General features: G+C 38.3%; 2 protein-coding genes across 5 annotated transcripts in view; both read right to left on the bottom strand.

Moving 5' to 3' along the window:
* Positions 1–413: 413 nt before the first annotated feature.
* Positions 414–15266, bottom strand: LOC102301222 (procathepsin L). 4 transcript variants are annotated; one of them, XM_005925651.3, is made up of 8 exons: positions 2761–2918; positions 2366–2470; positions 2025–2167; positions 1678–1875; positions 1393–1584; positions 1155–1320; positions 940–1045; positions 414–725 (listed from the first exon to the last, which is right to left on the bottom strand). In XM_005925651.3, exons 2-8 carry the CDS (start codon positions 2463–2465, stop codon positions 626–628), a joined length of 1005 nt encoding a protein of 334 aa, XP_005925713.1. In that variant the 5' UTR covers positions 2466–2470; positions 2761–2918; the 3' UTR covers positions 414–625. The 4 variants fall into 4 exon arrangements, with proteins under 4 accessions (XP_005925713.1, XP_042078398.1, XP_005925712.1 ...); XM_005925650.2 differs by lacking the exons at positions 414–725; positions 940–1045; positions 1155–1320; ... (3 more) ...; positions 2366–2470; positions 2761–2918 and adding exons at positions 11167–11839; positions 12921–13024; positions 13172–13277; ... (3 more) ...; positions 14571–14713; positions 14964–15266; XM_042222464.1 differs by lacking the exons at positions 1678–1875; positions 2025–2167; positions 2366–2470; positions 2761–2918 and adding exons at positions 14167–14364; positions 14571–14713; positions 14964–15234.
* Positions 15267–17062: 1796 nt separating this feature from the next.
* LOC102300389 (procathepsin L) overlaps positions 17063–18185 on the bottom strand; it is a 31929-nt gene continuing 30806 nt past the window's right edge. Inside the window, exons 6-8 of the mRNA XM_042222470.1 lie at positions 17974–18139; positions 17754–17859; positions 17063–17670 (exon numbers count right to left, since the gene is read on the bottom strand). Coding sequence (XP_042078404.1) covers positions 17571–17670; positions 17754–17859; positions 17974–18139 — 372 coding nt within the window. The 3' untranslated portion in view covers positions 17063–17570. The remainder of the gene's footprint in view (positions 17671–17753; positions 17860–17973; positions 18140–18185) is intronic.

Here is an 18185-nt window from a genome sequence, read left to right as displayed (position 1 = left end):
AGCGTTTTTTAACTGGAGCAGAAAAGTCTGAGCACATCACCACCATTTTAATTTCACTCCACTGGCAACCTGTATGTTTTAGGATCGTTTTTTAAGTTCTTTTATTTGTTTTTAAATCTCTTAATGGCCTGTCATGACCGACCTTTAACATGTGCTAACTTTAGTTCTGAAAAGGAACAGCCAAATGTGCATCACTTAATGTTTTGCATACTATTGTATCATTTAATGTCAATTATGCAATAACTATTGTCAATGTGTGTCTCAATTAAACAAAAATATCATCCATCTAGAGGAGAAACTGGGAGTTACTCAGTCAGTCATCTTTGTTCTCTTGGAAACATAAAATCTGTCCTCACAGTGGACTGATCCACTTATTAAGCTACACACTAGCAACAAAGTGAAACAGACAAAAGTAAATGTTTGCATCTCAGTTTATTTACTTTTTGTACGTAAAATTATACATTTCGACCACATTGAAGAAAATCCTAGACTAACACTAACCTGGATTGAATAAATCTTAAATGTTCACATATATTTTGGTTTATCTAAACAAATGTTTAAGATTAACATGAGTACATTTTGTTCAAATGGAAAAACAAATGTAGGTGAGTTTGTTTCCACGACTTCAGACCAGAGGGTAGCTTGCTGCACTAGCAATCCCACACTGGTTGAGTTTGTTCCTGCTCATCTTAATGTATCCCATCTCTCCCCATCCAAGACCCCAGCTACAGAAAGACAGAAAATAACAACATTTAGCAGGTAAAACTCAGTTATGTTCACACTAATAGTTGAACAGCATGCAGCGACATAATGATCTGTATTACGCTGTGAAACCACAAATAAGATGCCTTTATATGCAGCTGTGCATCAGCACTCAGTGAATGTTAGCAGGAATGAAGTGCATGAATTCAAATATAACCGTCACCTGTGGGTATTTACCTGTTCTTGACCAGCCAGTAATCATGTCCATTCTCAGTACCATAACCCACAACCAGCACACCATGGTCCAATTCTAGGCTGCTGCACCCAGGTTCATCATACACTCCTTTAAATACAGGTGAATTAGACTGACAGGTGTAAAGAACAAATAAAACACTTCACAGTTCTTGTACTATTTGAAGAAATCTTCCAAAACAGTGTTTCAATGTCTGCACCTGATGTATAGAACTGGAATGACATCTGAGAAGCATCAATTGCTACAGAAACCGGTCCGATGGTGGCCACAGCCTCCTTCAGGGCTTCTTCACTAAATTTACTCACATCAACATAGCCGCTGCATGTGGCACCAACACTTCCAGGGTTATAGCGACAGATCCGGTCCTAATTGAGAAATTATTTACATCAACAAGAGATTTGGTGTGATATGGTTTTGACATACTGCTGTCGATTTACCTCAGCCTCATAAGGGTAGGATGCCTCAGTGTCAATTCCTCCATTGGCTTCGATGTACCGGAAAGCAGAGTCCATCCAGCCTCCATTGCAGCCCATGTTTCCATATGTGCCAGAGCAGTCGACCAACTGCTGCTCACTCAGAGACACCAGTGTTCCTGTCTTCCTGAAGTGCTGACCCTCCAGTGCACCAGTCTGCAACAAGAATGAGTCAGTTTTTAAAAAGGCAACAGTCGAGCAAAGTTTCCCGCTTTATAACAGTAGGAAGACTGATTCCAATATACTCACTGCACTGAAGGCCCAGCAGGAGCCGCACTGCTTCTGATCCTTGACACCAGTGACGTATCCCTTATCCCTCCAGTCAACAGTGTCGGGCAGATCAATACCTTCAGGCAAGCGAAGGAAGGTAGAGCCACGGCGAGGCAGAGAAGCATTGAAAGATCCAAGGCAGCCCCGGGAAACCAGCTGTTTGTACTCTTCATTTTCCTGATGAAGAACAACAAAATTATTGGGGTTTAACTGTAATTTTTAAAGCCGTTGTATGCAAATTGTAACCAAAATTACTCATGGCTATTCTAGTAATGAACTTTGATGTGTCATTTTGAAACCTGACTGGCTTCTGTTTCTACACATACCATGTCAGCAAAGTAGGTCATACCAAGCCGGTAGGATTTGAAGTCCTGATCAGCCAAGATGTTGTGCATTAGCACAAGTTTGCGGTTGGTGAGCCAGATCTGCTTCCGGTGACTCTCCTCTGATGGAGAATCGTAGGATTTTCCTGCCAGTCGGAAAAGTGAAATATCAGAAACAGAATAAAAGAAAATCACGTGTAATCGATCATTAATGAATAAAATTTTAATTTAAGCTAAAAGGTTTTCTTTCATTTGAGACATTATTGTAAAAACCACAAAGCATGATCAGCAGCTTCTGACAAAAACCTTCAATATAAGAGTAGAGAAAGAGTCTGTTGTCTCACCAAACTTGAGCTTCCAGGCGTGAAACTCCAGATCTTCCAGAGAGATGCTGGCACAGCTGGATACAGCCAGAACAGCAGAAACAACAAGCAGCAGCTTCATCTTGACTGAACACAAACAGAAAAAGACAGAAATGATTTGCGACTTACAGGAAATCACACATGCAGTTTATGATATTTTTCACATCAGCATTAAAATATTTTCTGTCAAGATGCTGGATGTAATTTTCATATTACCATACTTCGTGCTCTATGTCTCAGTTTCTTTGAGTTTCTGTTTATTTTCTTCCTGTAATTCTTTGTCAAATTAATGACTCTTTTTTTAATTTCTACTTGTGCATTACTGAAAGTGTATATGGACCTGTCTATGTGTTATCATCTGTGCTGTAGCTACTTACCTGTCTCGTTGTCTTTGTCTGTTGTGAAGACTGAAGAATAACCACCTGTGTGAGATACAGCTCTGTGTCAGAGAGGTGTTTTTATTTACCTGACTACCTGTTATGATTACTTCATACCAGTCAGTCAGGTGTTTTTCAGCAGCTCTTCAAAGAAGAGAAGGAATGTTAGGCACTGAAATAGAAAAAGGTGGAGCTATACATTAAGAGGAGGATCGCACAGTGCCACAAATTTAAGAAAACGTTTTATTCAGCCTCAGCAAAAACAAGGAACTTAAGTGTCATGAATCATCAGGAGGACATGATCAGCGTTTCAGTAGCTTGTTGCAGGATTTGACAATGTTAAGATTTCACAGAACGTCTGGCTTTTTACACCTCTCACAGTTGTTCACTGAAGTGATTAGGTGAAGGACCCTTCATGATAATCAGCATTTCTTGGTCTTCTTTGGTCTCACAAAGTTTTTGCAGGTGTTTCTGGGCTCAGTGACAAAACAGTCCTAGACTGATATATATTGTGACTTTTCAAACGGACGAAAAAGGCTGTGGTATATTTCTCCCGTTGGTCTACTTAAAAACACTATTCTCTAAATGCCACTACTCTGAAATTTGATTTTATTCATTGAAAATGTCTTTTTCCCTTTTGAAATGTGGCATAGATACCTCTGCTTGATCTTCCATTGGCGTATTCAGTTTCGCCTCTTTTGGTCCAATCCTGTTATAATGTAAAGTTTTTTACACCTCTCACAGTTGTTCACTGAAGTATTGATGAGGTGATTAGGTGGAGGAACCTTCATGATAATCAGCATTTCCTGGTCTTCTTTGTTTTGCATGTGTTTCTGAGCTCAGTGACAAAACAGTTCTAGACTTATATATATTGTCACCATCATCTATTCATATGAGCAAAAAAGGCTGTGGTATAAGAAAACATAAGCAGCTGAAAACGATATGCACAACATAAAAAGCTGAACCGTGATCACTCTGAATACTCATATCATTTATTATGTCTGTATAACTGAGTGATTTTAAACATGAAACATGAGCAGAGGAAGAACTTTGACGGAAAATTTAACTTGTGATTAAACCAGTGCAGCTTGTCAAACATGTTTTGACTGTTTTTGCCATTACTGTCATCCATTTCTTTCCCTTCTCAGTTCTCAGAATTACACTGTCATTGAATTTCTAATCAACCAACATGTATGAAGAAAGAAATTAAATGTCTCTGTCCTGTTCCACTTTTTGAAAATAAATGTTAATAAAAAACACTCTAATAGTGTCACAATCCAGGCCGCAGATTGTGTGGAGGTTGTGGTGTGTGTAACCAGATGCAGATGAGTGAGGCAGAATTAAACTTTAACGAAAAGCGAGCACTTCTTGTCGCTGAAAACGAAAACATAAACCAAAAGAAAGGAAAAAGGAAGGAAGAAACTAGCATAAAACTTGAACTGGGAAAATAAGTGCATGAAACATGAAATCCCCGAACACATGGACCATAGAAACACAGGGAAGGTTAACCGACGATCTTGACAATGAACAAAGGGAAACTCACACAATAAATGCACATGAAGGTGATGAGGGAAGTGGAAACACACAGGGAACACAGCTGGAACGAGTTAAGGCGTAACGAGACAAAGGAACAGAACACACTGAACACAAGATGAGAGACTGTCAAAATAAAACAGGAAACATGCAGATTATGACACATAGTCTTGACACTGGGACCAAGGAACAGACGTGGAAACGGAACTGGGAGAGGAAAACAATGACATGACTGGGACGCGGAGTGAGGGACACAGAGGGAGAGGGAGATGACGGGCTGGGGAGAACATGCACAACTCAGACAAGGGAGACATGGAATGAAACATGGGAACAGAAAAGGGAGACACGGACAAAACTTAAAGAACATACACAGACTCTCACAGGAGACACAAAAGGAACCTGACACAAGAATGCGTAACCTAGACCAGTGGTGTCCAACTCCAGGCCTCGAGGGCCGGTGTCCTGCAGATTTAGATGTGTCCTTGATCCATCACAGCTGATTCAAATGGCTAAATTACCTCCTCAACATGTCTTGAAGTTCTCCAGAGGCCTGGTAAAAAGGAAGCTGACACACGCAAGACTTTATCAAAGGTGTGAGCATCACAGCAGATGCCTTTGTGTCAAAGTAGCTGAGGATAAAACACAGAAAAACATGAAGATGATTTTCCTGGCCTGGGATTTTATAAAAATATTCTGCAGTACATCAAAAATGAAAGAAAACCATCAATTAACATATGAACATTACCTCTGAAGTTACAGCAGTTTTATTAGAGACACGGCTAAGCGTTTTTCATTTTGCATAATTTTAAAAAGTTTAAATTTGTTCAGGAGCCCATTGAACAGCAGAAATTAGGTTTTCTTTTCGGAAGTAAGTAAAAGGGAAAAAAGCGTATTAGCTGTGCTCGACAATATCAGGCTCGTCAAATTATGCTTGATTGTGACTATTTAACTTTGCACACTTGACAGTTGGCTGCTTTAAATTTCTATTGTCTTTTTTACATAACAGTCAGCCAGACTTAGCCTCCATTACGGTGTTATATGTCCACATCACCTTTCAGTTTTATGTCTCTGTCCTTTCCTGCATGTGATCAATGAATGTAAAAAAAAATAAAAAATTAAAATCACAACATGCTGAAGGAAGTAAAACTGTAACTGAGGAAGCACAAAACGTTAAATTCAGACAGGAGAATCCAGAGAGGAGACATTCATCTACAAAGGTTTTCAGTTTATATCTTTCATCTGATGTTTGCAAACCAAAGGCCATAGAAGCAGGAAGTATTTGAGACTGCTTCTGAAACATCAGACTTTTGGACAACATAAATGGTTTATTTAGAATTATTTATGTTGACTGAAACTAGCTTATGAACCCAAAATAATGTCACGATGTTTGCTTTGCGCATGACTTGTACTCCGCATTTCTACTTTAACCACAGATTGGAGTGTTTGTTATTATTAACAGCTTTTCCAGCTTTTTTTAACAGGCATGCTTTTGCATCTTTAGTCATTTAAAAAAAATAGAGAGTGATAGACACAGAGTCCACCAAATTTGCTCTTCAATGAAACTAAAATGTAATCCATGCAGACTCTACACTAAAAGCTTGGGGCTAATCAGCTAATCTGATTTGTAAAAATCTTTGGATTGACCAACAGACAACAGATTCTAAATCTAAATTCCACTGCATGGTTATTAAGCCACGCACCACCAACAAAGTAAAACACACAAAAGTAAATGTTTACATCTTAGTGTCAAACATTTATTTATTTACATGTGTTTGTAGTCATTATAAGGTTAGTCCATTAAACACAAACAACACACCAGAAACCGAACCAGAAATAAAACTTTAAAAAGATCATTTGATTTTTAAGTAAATTATATGCCCCCTGCACCTTATTTCCATCTGTTCAGATCAAAGGGTAACTTGCAAAAATAGCAATTGAAATTGTTCCTGCTCATCCTAATGTAGCTCATCTCTCCCCATTCAAGACCCCACTGCCCCAGAAAGAAACAAATGAACAGCATTCAGCAGCTAAAACTCAGACAATGACAATGTTCACATTAATAGTTTAACCTCATGTGAAGACATAGCAGTCTGATTAACAAAAGATACATTTTGTAGCTGTGTATCAGCACTTGGCGAATGTTAGCAGGAATGAAGTGCATGAATTAAAACATGTCGGTATTTAGCTGTTCTTGATCAGCCAGGAGTCATGTCCTTTGTAAGAACCGTAACCCACAGCGAGCACACCACGGTCCAAATCGGTGCTGCTGCGCGCAGGTTCATCGTACATGCCTTAAAATACATGTTAGTTAGGGGTGAGTGATGGTGACTGATGGGTTTAAAATAACAAGAAAAAAAAATTTCTTGTTGTATTTGAAGATACTTTCAAAAGTGTTTTAATGATTGTACCTGATTGGTAGAATTGGAAGGACTCATGAGAAGCACCAATGGCCACAGAAACCGGTCTAATGATGACCACAGCCTCCTTCAGGGCTTCTTCATGTTACCTACCTGACTACCTGTTATGATTGCTTCATACAAGTCAGTCAGCAGAGGTGGGGGGGGGGGCAGCTCTTGAAGGAAGATAAGGAATGCCAGGCACTGAAATAGAAAAAGGTGGAGCTATACATCAAGAGGATGATTGCACGACGCCGCTTATTTAAGGAAGTGTTTTATGCAGCCTCAGCAAGAATGAGGAACTTAAGTGTCATGAATCATCACGAGGGCATGATCAGCTTCTCAGCAGTTTGTTGCATGATTTGAAAATGTTAAGATTTCACAGAACGTCTGGCTTTTTACACCTCTCACAGTTGTTCACTGAAGTGATTAGGTGGAGGAACCTTCATGACAGTCAGCATTCCTTGGTCTTCTTTGGTCCGAAGTAGTTTTTGCAGGTGTTTCTGGGCTAAGTGACAAAACAGTCCTAGACTTAAACATACTGTGACCAACATCTTGAAAGGCTGTGGTATATTTCTCCTGTTGGTCTGCTTACAAACACTCTCTTAATATCAATACTCTAAAATTAGAATTTTACAGTGAAAATGTCTTTTCCTCTTTTGAGATGTTAGATTTTGAGAATCTAACTACCTTTTACCTAAATACATTTGATGCCATTCATTCCTGAATCATAATGATAGATAAAGAAATATATAGGTCAAACTTCACATTACCAGCCACTTTCACTGAACAAATTAATTGTGCTGTAAAGAGGAGTCCAACTAAGAGGTGGACAAACATTTTTCCCATTACTTGTAAGTGGCGAAACCAGCATCCAAGGTCCTCTGCCAATTTATTAAGGTAATGTAGTTATTTTTTTATTAATTAGAAATACATAAAAATACAAACAAAAGTGTTTTTTTTCCCTTTCAGGCTTGCCAGGGACACGGAGGACTGTGGTTGGCAGTTCCATTTCCCCTGTGAGATTATTCTGTTATCATATGTTGTCTTGTGTCTGTGGTTAAAGCGGTTGAATTGTGTTGACTGCTGTGGGTCATATAGTGTCCTTTAGTCTAGATTGTGTGCTGTGTATGTAGCTTAGTTTCCATTATATTTTTGGGTTAAAGGAATGTGACCATTTTTGGATTTGTTAGACAGGTGTGCATTACCCTGTACCCTTGATCTGCTGTGAATGTGTTGCACTGTTTCTTGGCATTTCATGCTGCTGAATCATGGAGAGAGTGTTGTGTGCAAGGGACCCTGTGCCGACGGTGGAGGAGGCAGACCACATTCCATACCCCCACCTTTGCGGAGAGCAGAACGACAGGGAGCCGAGGTCATAACATAGGCGCCATAACAGAGAAAGAATGTGAATGTTTAGGCTATATAGAGGCTATAAGAAGCTGAGTAACCCGTCACCATTTTGAGATTTGCTGTGACCCTCTGCATGCATGTCTCCCCATCTGGATGGTTTATGCTCATTGTATGGAAATAAATGATTGTTGATTGAGCATTTATACACCGAGTATTGTCCTTCCTTCAGCCCAAAGATTAAAAGAATTGGGAGATTTTAACACCCCCCACAACTCCTGACAACAAGTCTAAGTGTCTTCCCAGAAGCAAACTCTGCCACACACTAAAGACCTTTCTCATACAAATACACAAACACCAGGGACTCACTATGTGCAGTAACCTCGAATGTCTACATCTACATATATCTGTCCCATGGGCTCTTATCTTATTCATATCACTGGTAGCTTTTTGTTCATTATTTCTAAATTTTGAATTCCATTATACACATTTTTTTTGTGATTTAGTTGTCAGTTGTTTAGGTTGTTGTAGTGCTGTGTCACTGTGGACTTATTTAATTTTTCCTTCTCATGTTACATCATGGGGCAGCACGGCGGCACGGTAGTTAGCACTGTTGCTGCACAGCAGACTGGTGACCTGTCCAGGGTGTACCCCACCTCTCGCCCTATGACAGCTGGGATAGGCTCCAGCGCTCCCCGCGACCCTGAAAAGGATAAGCGGAAGCGAATGGATGGATGGATGTTACATCATGTCTTAGAAAAAAATTTAACCTCTTGAATCTTGATTAATTGATCACCAGTCACACAATGCATCTAATATCAGTTATATTGAACTAGTGCATACGGAGAAAACATAAAATTTCCAGTTTATCAAGCAAGCCTCTCCTCTCAGCTCTTTCATACACTTCTCATGATCTCTTGAGTGTCACACATTCACATTTTTTTCACTCCTCCAAAAATACTGAATACTGGTTATGTCTGTTGAGCCACCTCTGGCGCCCTCTTGTGATGTCCCCTTGTATTGCTTGTCAGATTGTTTCTACAGACTGTGATCATTTCTGACAAGAGCAACACCAGCATCACTCATGCCAGTGGATTGAAAAGTGACCAAGTGATCATGGGCCACTGCAATTAACTGCCTGGGATTTTCATGTAAACTTTGAACAACACAAAATCATTGAACTTCACCTTGTTGTTGAAGGCATTTCACATTATGTCAAACATAAACTCGTTCTTTACAGTCATATTAAAACAGGAAGAATACCCACTTTAAATTCTAAGGTTTTAAAAAGGGCTTAAAATGAGGTAAATTAAACCTTTGCATAAACTACAAAGCGTGACATATCACCAAGTCATTATTTAATTCTCAAAAATTCAGCCACAATGCAGAATCACGGTTTTGAAACAGCTAATGCTTCCTTCCATAAGAAGTCTTTAGGGTGTATTTCTCTGCAAGGTGCTGAGAATCAAATATACTTGAACCCACTGCTGTACATTCTGTTAAGCTATGACTGCTCAGTCACAATCTAATTTGGATGAGAGTTTACATTTTTTTAGTTGGACAGAATACTACTCATTTTATTTGATTTAAAATCCATAAAACGTTACAGACTATAGATTCTGATGAAGCAAATGAAGTTAATATTTCATGGAAAATCTTTTAGTAATAATAATGGATTGCATTTATATAGCGCTTTTCAGGAACCCTCAAAGCGCTTTACAATTCCACTATTCATTGACTCTCACATTCATACACTGGTGGAGGCAGCTACAGTTCTAGCCACAGCTGCCCTGGGGCAGACTGACAGAGGCGAGGCTGCCATATTGCGCCATCGGGCCCTCTGGCCAACACCAGTAGGTGAAGTGTCTTTCCCAAGGACACAGCGACCGAGACTGTCCGAGCCGGGGCTCGAACCTGCAACCTTCCAATTACAAGACAAACACCCAACTCTTGAGCCACAATCGCCCCAGGCAGTAATCACATATTTTTGAATCCACAGGTCCTGTTTGTAATTTAAACTAACTTGTCACCTTAGCTTGGAAAATCTCATTAAGAATGTGTGACAAAGGTTAAAGAGAAGAAGTTTTTGTCTTAATTTCTATTCTTCATCTATTTAAAAAAAAAAGAATACAAAAGACAACAAACTATATCACTTTATTTTATGTGTACCTGTAGTGATGACGAGCAAATGTCAGATTGATTTTTAAAGATAATCAAATTAAAGGTTTTAGACAATAAACATTAGCAGCTGAGAACGATATGCAAACCAATATAAAAAAGGCTGAACCGTGATCACTTTGATTACTCATATCATTTATTATGCCTGTATAACTGAGTGATGAGCAGAGGAAGAAAAGAAGCGGCTGAACTATGCAAAGTTCATAAACTGAACTTTAACTTCTGAATAAACCAGTGCAACCTGTCAAACATGTTTCAATGTAAAGACTGTTATTGCCGTTACTGTCATCCACACATTTTTGTCCTCAATTTCCAGAATTACATGTTCAGTGAACTTCAGGTTGAAACCAACCTGTCCTACCCTATTATGTCTGTTCGGTTTTTGAAAATAAATGATAATAAAAACACTATGACATGTAGACATGGTCATATGTAGCGAATAACTGGAAACTGCACAGTGTTTAAGTTGGACTCTAACACATTAACTGACCAGACGAACTGTATATGAGTTATTAAGGGATTGAGGACATAATAAACATGCACAGTCAAACCCATTTTCCCACCAAAGAAGGTGAACTTCTTAAGTTGCTGAGCTTCATGAACAAGGTTTGGGGAATGTAACAAAGCCTTTCAACTAGGTTTCAATAAATGCAATCACATACTGATTGTTTTGTTTAAACAAACATTTAACAATCTAACAAACATTTATTTTCAAATTAGTACATAATGGTTTAATACAAATGATGCCATGTTCTGAACAAGTGGACTGCATCTCTAGAAAAGTGGAGGTCAGGTGGAAGGTCTTCTTTGGTATTAAGTCATTTATGCAGAACTCTGAGGTGCATTTAGAGTTAATGTTGAATGGTATGTGGGCAGATATTAGATTAGCTCCCAAATAAAGGCTAACAGTTGAGGTAAGAATATTACAACCAGAAGAAGCCAAGCACAATAGTTTGCAAAATGAAAGTTTTATTCAGCAGGTCTCAACTGAAATAAGTGGTTACACCATTAAGACCCAGATTTACTAAATCAAGAAAAATCGCGTGTGTACATGTGTCTGTCTGTAATCTTTATCTCATGCAGTGTGAAAGTACATGCAGTTGAATTTGTGTCCACCACTAAAAACAGTCTTGCATTAGAGCACAGTAAATACAGTGAAATTTATGTGCACTCTCCACGGTGCTGAAATTATAACCGTTTAATTTTGTGTAATAAAACTTTATAAAGGAGAAACATTTCTTCCGCCTGACTGAGGTCTGAATATTCCTAGGCCACTCTTCTGTGGAACGAGCTTCCAGTTTGGACTCGGGACACAGACACTGTCTCTACTTTAAAGATTGGGCTTAAAACTTTCCTTTTTGCTAAATCATAAAGCTAGGGATGGATCAGGTGACCCTGAATCCTTCCTTAGTAATGCTGCAATAGGGGTAGGCTGCTGGGGGACTCCCATGATGCATTGCTTTTCAGTCACCTTTTTCACTCACTATGTGTTAATAGACCTCTCTGCATTGAATCATACTTGTTATAGTGACTTTTCCAAGAAGTCACTTGGATGAGCGACGAAATGTTTCTCCCTCTGAAAACAGACAGGATCAGCTATTGCATCAGCGCTTGAGGATATTCTGAGGGAGGGACAGGTGAAGGTAAGGAGTTTTTTAATAAACATTTTCAATGGTTAATGGCATGATATATCACACATTTCTCAACATCAAGCAAGATTAAATCAAGCATTGCTGAACATTTTAACAGAAGCTTTAACCTTCCTGTCGTGTTTGGGTCAAATCTGACTGATTTACAACTTAAAGCAACTTAAAATCATGGTATGAGCCTTGTTTGTGCTGGAGTGATGGATTCTTTCAATAAATCCCAGAAAATCAGTTTGGTTTTATTTTCCACAACAAACAGCATGTAATTAATTTGCTTAAGTGTAATGATATGCTGTTTATACATATTGGTGACTCTCAAAGTTGAGCCAATGGGAACTCAATTGGAATCCATGAAATACCAAATAAATGTTGAAAACCCACATGGATTTTAGAGAAATGTATCAGCAGTACATAATTTGATTTGACTGATACATTTTACCAATGATTTAATATTGTTAACATAGTAAATCCACCCACTCACACACCTGATAAGGAAGGAACAGCAAAAGGTGCATTAATCAGCAATATCATTTCATTGGTATTAATAAGTATTTAAACATTTCTAAATGAAACAAAACTGTCACTGACAACTCTACAGAAAAAGCCAGCAGATATTCAGTAAATCTGCTTTATTCTGGATTAAACACAAAAATCTGCAGAAAACTGGATAGAAATGCATCCCACAAGGGCTGAGGTTCTCTTTCTGAATAAAGCTGATTGATCAACGGATTAATAGTTCTAATGGTAACATCACAAGATGGTTATTAAGTCATACCCACCACTACAGTAAAAACGCAAATGTAAATGTTTATATCTCAATGTGAATTGCAGTTTTGGGAAAAGAGAGACTGGTTAACACCATAAAAAAGATACTGTCTTATAACTCAGTTAATTTAGATAAAACTAAAAAACTAATACCCATAACCACGATCCTACAGTAAGCTGTAGTGTACTGTAAAAACATACCGTTTGAATATCAGAAATTACACATGCTTAAATGGTATTTTAAGTAATTATTTGTCAAATAAGGACAAAATGAGGATGAGTTTACTCCCACCTCATTAGACCAGAGGGCAGATTCCTCGAGTGGCAATCCCACACTGGTTGTACTTGTTCCTGCTCATCTTAATGTATCCCATCTCTCCCCATCCAAGTCCCCAGCTACAGAAAGAAACAAATTAACAACATTTAGCAGCTAAAGCTCACACTTCATGTTCATGTATACGTATCTGTGTATCACCTCTCAGTGAATATTGTAAAGAATGAAATGAACAAATTAAAATATGAGCATCACATGTGGGTATTTACCTGTTCTTGACCAGCCAGTAGTCGTGTCCAGTCAAAGTACCATAACCCACAACCAGCACAGCATGGCCCAAACCTAGGCTGCTGCAGGCCGGCTCATCATACAATCCTGTAAATACATGTCAATCAGACTTACAGGTATAAAGAATAAATTAAGCACCTTCAATTTCTTTTTCTATTTGAAGATATTTTTCTTGGTACTTTCCCCAAAGTGTGTCAATGTCTGCACCTGAATGGTAGAGTTGAAACGATCGATGAGAAGCATCAATGGACACAGATATCGGTCCAAAGGTAGCCACAGCAGACTTCAGTGCAGCTTCATCAGAGTAACTCACATGAACATAGCCAGTGCATTTGGCACCAATAGCATTGGGGTTGTAACGGCATAGTCCATCCTAATTGAGAGAAAATATGTTATAATTTACTATAATTTACTATACTAGATTGAATTGTATTTGAAAGAAGTACAGTAAGTAGTACTACTTTACAAGTCTTGGAACTACTATATATTTTAGCCAGAAACCATCATGACTACCACTGTCTGAATGAGCACATGGCGGTTTCAACTTTGATATTTAGCAAGATGATCATAGTCAGGTAATGAACACCTGAAAATGTACGTTCAAAGATTTTGTTTTAGGAGATCTGGTGTGACAGCAGGTTTTTGAGACATTGCTGTCTAATTACCCTAGCCTCATAAGGGTAGGACGCCTCAGTGTCAATTCCTCCATTGAATATAATGTAGTGAAAAGCCTGGTATGACAAGCCTCCTTGGCAGCCATGGTTCCCAAAGCTGCGAGAGCAGTCCACCAACTGCTGTTCACTCAGAGACACCAATTTTCCTGTCTTCCTGAAGTGCTGACCCTCCAGTGCACCAGTCTGCAATAAACATGAGTTCATCTTAATCCAGAATATATAGCTGATTATACAATATAATTAAGTTGAGCAACGTTTGCCATATTACAACAAATAGAGAACACTAAGTTATATGTACTGACTGCACTGAAGGCCCAGCAGGAGCCACACTTCTTCTGATCCTTGACATCAGTGACATATCCCTTTTCTCTCCAGTCAACAGTGTCGGGCAGATCAATATCTTCAGGTAGCCGGAGAAACGCAGAACCATTGTGAGGCAGGGAAACATTGAGGGAACCAAGGCAGCCCTGGGAAATCAGGTGCTTGTATTCCTCATTTTCCTAATAATAATAATAATACATTTTATTTGAAAGCGCCTTTCAGAACACTCATGGACACTGTACATGGTAGAATAATAAAAGCAACATAATAACATAACATAATAAAGAAGGACATTTTTTTCTTTTCAAATATAATTTTTGCAATCAAAATTTAAATGTTTTTAAAAAGGATTAAACATAACTGGCACATGTTTTTCCGTACATACCATGTCAGCAAAGTAGGTCATACCGAGGCGGTATGACTTGAAACCCTGGTCTGCTAATATGTTGTGAATCAGCACAAATTCACGGTTGTTGAGCCAGATCTGCTTCCGATGAGCCTCCTCTGATGGAGAGTCATAGGACTTTTCTGCCAGTTGGAAAATGAAAAAATCATAAAGAGAACAAAGGAATTATGAATAAAGAATAAAAATTGAATTTCTGGTAAGAGATACCCTTTTATTCCTTTTAAAATTTTCTACAAGTACACGTAAGGGTTAGTTCACATTTTTTCTCAGAATTTGAGGTTTACTAAGCATATTTTAAAGACCACAAAACATGAACAACAGCATTTCACACAAGGCTAAACTAAAAGAGGAGAAAAGGGTCTACTGTCTCACCAAACTTGAGCTTCCATGCATGAAACTCCAGATCTCCAAGAGAGATGCTGGCACAGCTGGTCACAGCCAAAAAAGCAGTAACAACTAGAAGCAACTTCATCTTGATTGAAGACAAGCAGAAAAATACAGATCCTTTTGTCTTGCAGAAAACCACACAAAATGTTGCAAAGATTGAGGTTAAGCCAGCTCGGGCTGAGGTACTGTAGTTCTGTAGCAGAGAGAAACAGAGTTCCTATATGGCTAACTATAATAGTTGTATTCCAGTTTGGTGACTCACAGCAGTTCAAAAACATAGTGAAAGAATTTCAGGTGCAGTAAAAGGTGGAGCTATACATTAAGAGGAGGATCACATGATGTTTGCATGATGTCACTCTTTTAACAAAAGTTTTCTTCCTTTCAGCTGATTAGGTATTAGTTATGTCATGACAATCACAAATTTAACAATCCAATCAGAGAACAGGTGTGTTGTTGGTGGGGTGCTTTACTGAGCTTCAGGTCCTGGAGGAATAAATGCCCTTCCACCCCATCGACATGTAGCACTGAGAATGGACATGAATACTGAGTGGTCAAGATCAGGTAAAATCCCTTTCAAATTTTAAGGTTTTACAGTGTTCTTAAAATGAGGTAACCACAACCTCATATGAGCTATAAAACATAACATGTTACACCATGTCATTATTTCTTTAACAAAAAATGTGCAAAATGCTGAAGCACATTGTGTGCAAAGGCTAAAGTATATGCTTACTTACCACCCTTACATGCCTCCCTACAGAGGAGGCTCTGGCCTTTTACAAGTGTACAGTGGAGAGCATCAAGAGCCTGAAAAATAATTTTAAAGTAAACACATTGATTGCTCATTTACGCCTTACATGCTTAGACTTTCAGACTGCCCTCTGGTGGACAAACATTAGCACAAATGGAGGGTTGTTTCGGTTGTCTTTACTTTAAAAATAAATAAACCTTTGATTTTATATATTTCAGTAGCATTTTACTCTCGCATAACAACAACAACAACAACAATAATAATAATAATAATAATAATAATAATAATAATAATAATAATAATAATAATAATAATAATAATAAATCGTTTTTCTGAGTGGAGGCTTAGCTACCCAGGATTTTTGAATTTGTTTATTCATTTGGTTTACCTATATATTCTGTGTTTGATTCCTGTTTTGTTTATTGTGTATATTTCTTTTATGTATTCTTAGCATATTAAGGTTTGTTCTGTTTTTCTACTAGCTTTAGAGTTTACTGTAATTCCTTCCTCATGCCTCCATCCTGTCTTCTCAAGCCTTCCATATAATGGTCATTTATGTGTCTCTATTTTTCCTTTACAGTTTTCTCAATTGTTAAATGTGCACTATTTTAGTTTTAGCTGAAATAGCTCCACACATGGCTCTGCTTATAATCACCCATTATTGTCAACTAAGTGAGCTGTGATGCATTTATACAGGATATTTTGCGTATCACTATGACAGGTGGGAAAAGAAGTAGTTCCTACCAATCATTTACAGAATCCCAGTAATAAAGTTACTTTTCCACTGTTTTTCAGTTCATGAAAAATTACAAATTTATCACAAATGACTAAAATATCAATATTTTAATATGAGAATTGATTCTAGAACATAAATATCTTGTGTCAGAGGCATCAATATTTCACACCACTACTGAATGGCCCAGTCCATCAAACCGTCATTGCCACCACTGTTTCCATGGTTGCTAACGAATCAACCAACTGCTTCTTACTTAAAGCCACCAGCTCTCTAATCTTCCTGAAGTTCTGAACCTCCAATGTGTAAGTCTGCAATAAGGATGAGTCATTTTAAGCCAGACAGGAGTTGAGCAAAGTTTCTTATGTTACAATATGAACAAGTAGTATCAAAGTATCCACTCTGCTCCATTTTCTTTGAGCTTTTAGGGAAGATGAGGCACATGGGAACATAGCTAGGATGAATTAGACCTAACGAGACTGGGAAGCAAAATCAAATACACTGCACACGGGATGAAAGACTGTCAAAATAAAACAGGAAGTACACGACACAGAAATGGGGAAAAGCAAAAGATAAAACACGAGGAGAGGAAAAAGGGAAAAGGGAAAAGGGGAAGGAAGATGAAGCACAGCGACATGACTAAGACACACAGAGCACTAGGGACAAAACAGTCTCTCACAAGTGACACAGAGGTGAGACAAAGACACAAGAGAAACCTCACAGACACACAAGAAAACTTAAAAACATAGAAAGAACTAAACTCGGTGCTAAACTTTAAAAACTTGAACTTAAACCGTCATAATACGAAGAGTCACAAAACACAAAAATAACTGGGGAACACAAAAGTCTGCAGCTGCATTCCACAGGTGCTAAACATTTATGTCTAGATGATGGATTGATGAACAGAACACAGTTTCACAATTTATGTATTTATTTTAACTTGTATTTGTCTTATTTATGAATTTATTCCATTAAACACTGATGCAGGAAAAGAGAGGTTCTTGACCCGACAAATAAAATTATGTTTAGTTACATAACACGGTTAAAAACTTTAAACTAAATTTTGGTCAAATCAGAGGGAACAACTGAGGATAGGTTTCTTCCGACCTCTTCAGACCAGAGGGTACGTTGCATCAGAAGCAATCCCACACTGGTTGGATTTGTTCCTGCTCATCTTAATGTATCCCTTGTCTCCCCATCTGAGACCCCAGCTGCAGAAAGAAACAAGTTGCACAGTTTAACAACATTTAGCTGCTAAAACATTAAAATATGAGCGTCACATGGGAGTAAATACCTGTTCTTGATCAACCAGTAGTCATGTCCATCTTCTGTACCATAACCCACAGCCAGCACATCGTGGTTCAACACTGTCTTGCTGCAGTCGGGCTCATCATACACTCCTGCAAATGCATGTCAATCAGACTGAACAAAAGAACAAATGAAGCATTTCACATTTCTTTTCCAATTTAAAAATGTTTCTCTGCACTTTACAAATATTTTTTCAATGTCTGCACCTGATTGGTAGAATCTGAATGAGTTATGAGAAGCATCGATGCCAACAGATATTGGTCCGATAGTGGCCACAGCCTCCTTCAGGGCGTCTTCGTTACTGGGTTCCACTTCAACATAGCCAGTGCATTTGGCACCAATACCATCAGGCTTGTAACGGCATTGTTGACCCTAATACAGAGAACATATGCAATCATAAGTTTCTACTGCTGTCACA

This window comes from Haplochromis burtoni, unplaced genomic scaffold (assembly GCF_018398535.1).
Source record: "Haplochromis burtoni strain Fernald_Lab_line unplaced genomic scaffold, NCSU_Asbu1 Contig_86, whole genome shotgun sequence".
NCBI classification, from domain to species: Eukaryota; Metazoa; Chordata; class Actinopteri; order Cichliformes; family Cichlidae; genus Haplochromis; species Haplochromis burtoni.
This window is presented reverse-complemented; position numbering and strand designations above follow the sequence as displayed.

Coding starts and splice junctions, on each gene's coding strand:
- LOC102301222 (XM_005925650.2), bottom strand. CDS start 15,063: ATGAAGTTGCTTCTAGTTGTTACTGCTTTTTTGGCTGTGACCAGCTGT. Junction 14,048..14,166: donor CCTGCTGGGCCTTCAGTGCA/GTCAGTACATAT, acceptor TGTTTATTGCAG/ACTGGTGCACTGGAGGGTCA. Junction 13,025..13,171: donor TACTGGCTGGTCAAGAACAG/GTAAATACCCAC, acceptor TTCTTTCTGTAG/CTGGGGACTTGGATGGGGAG.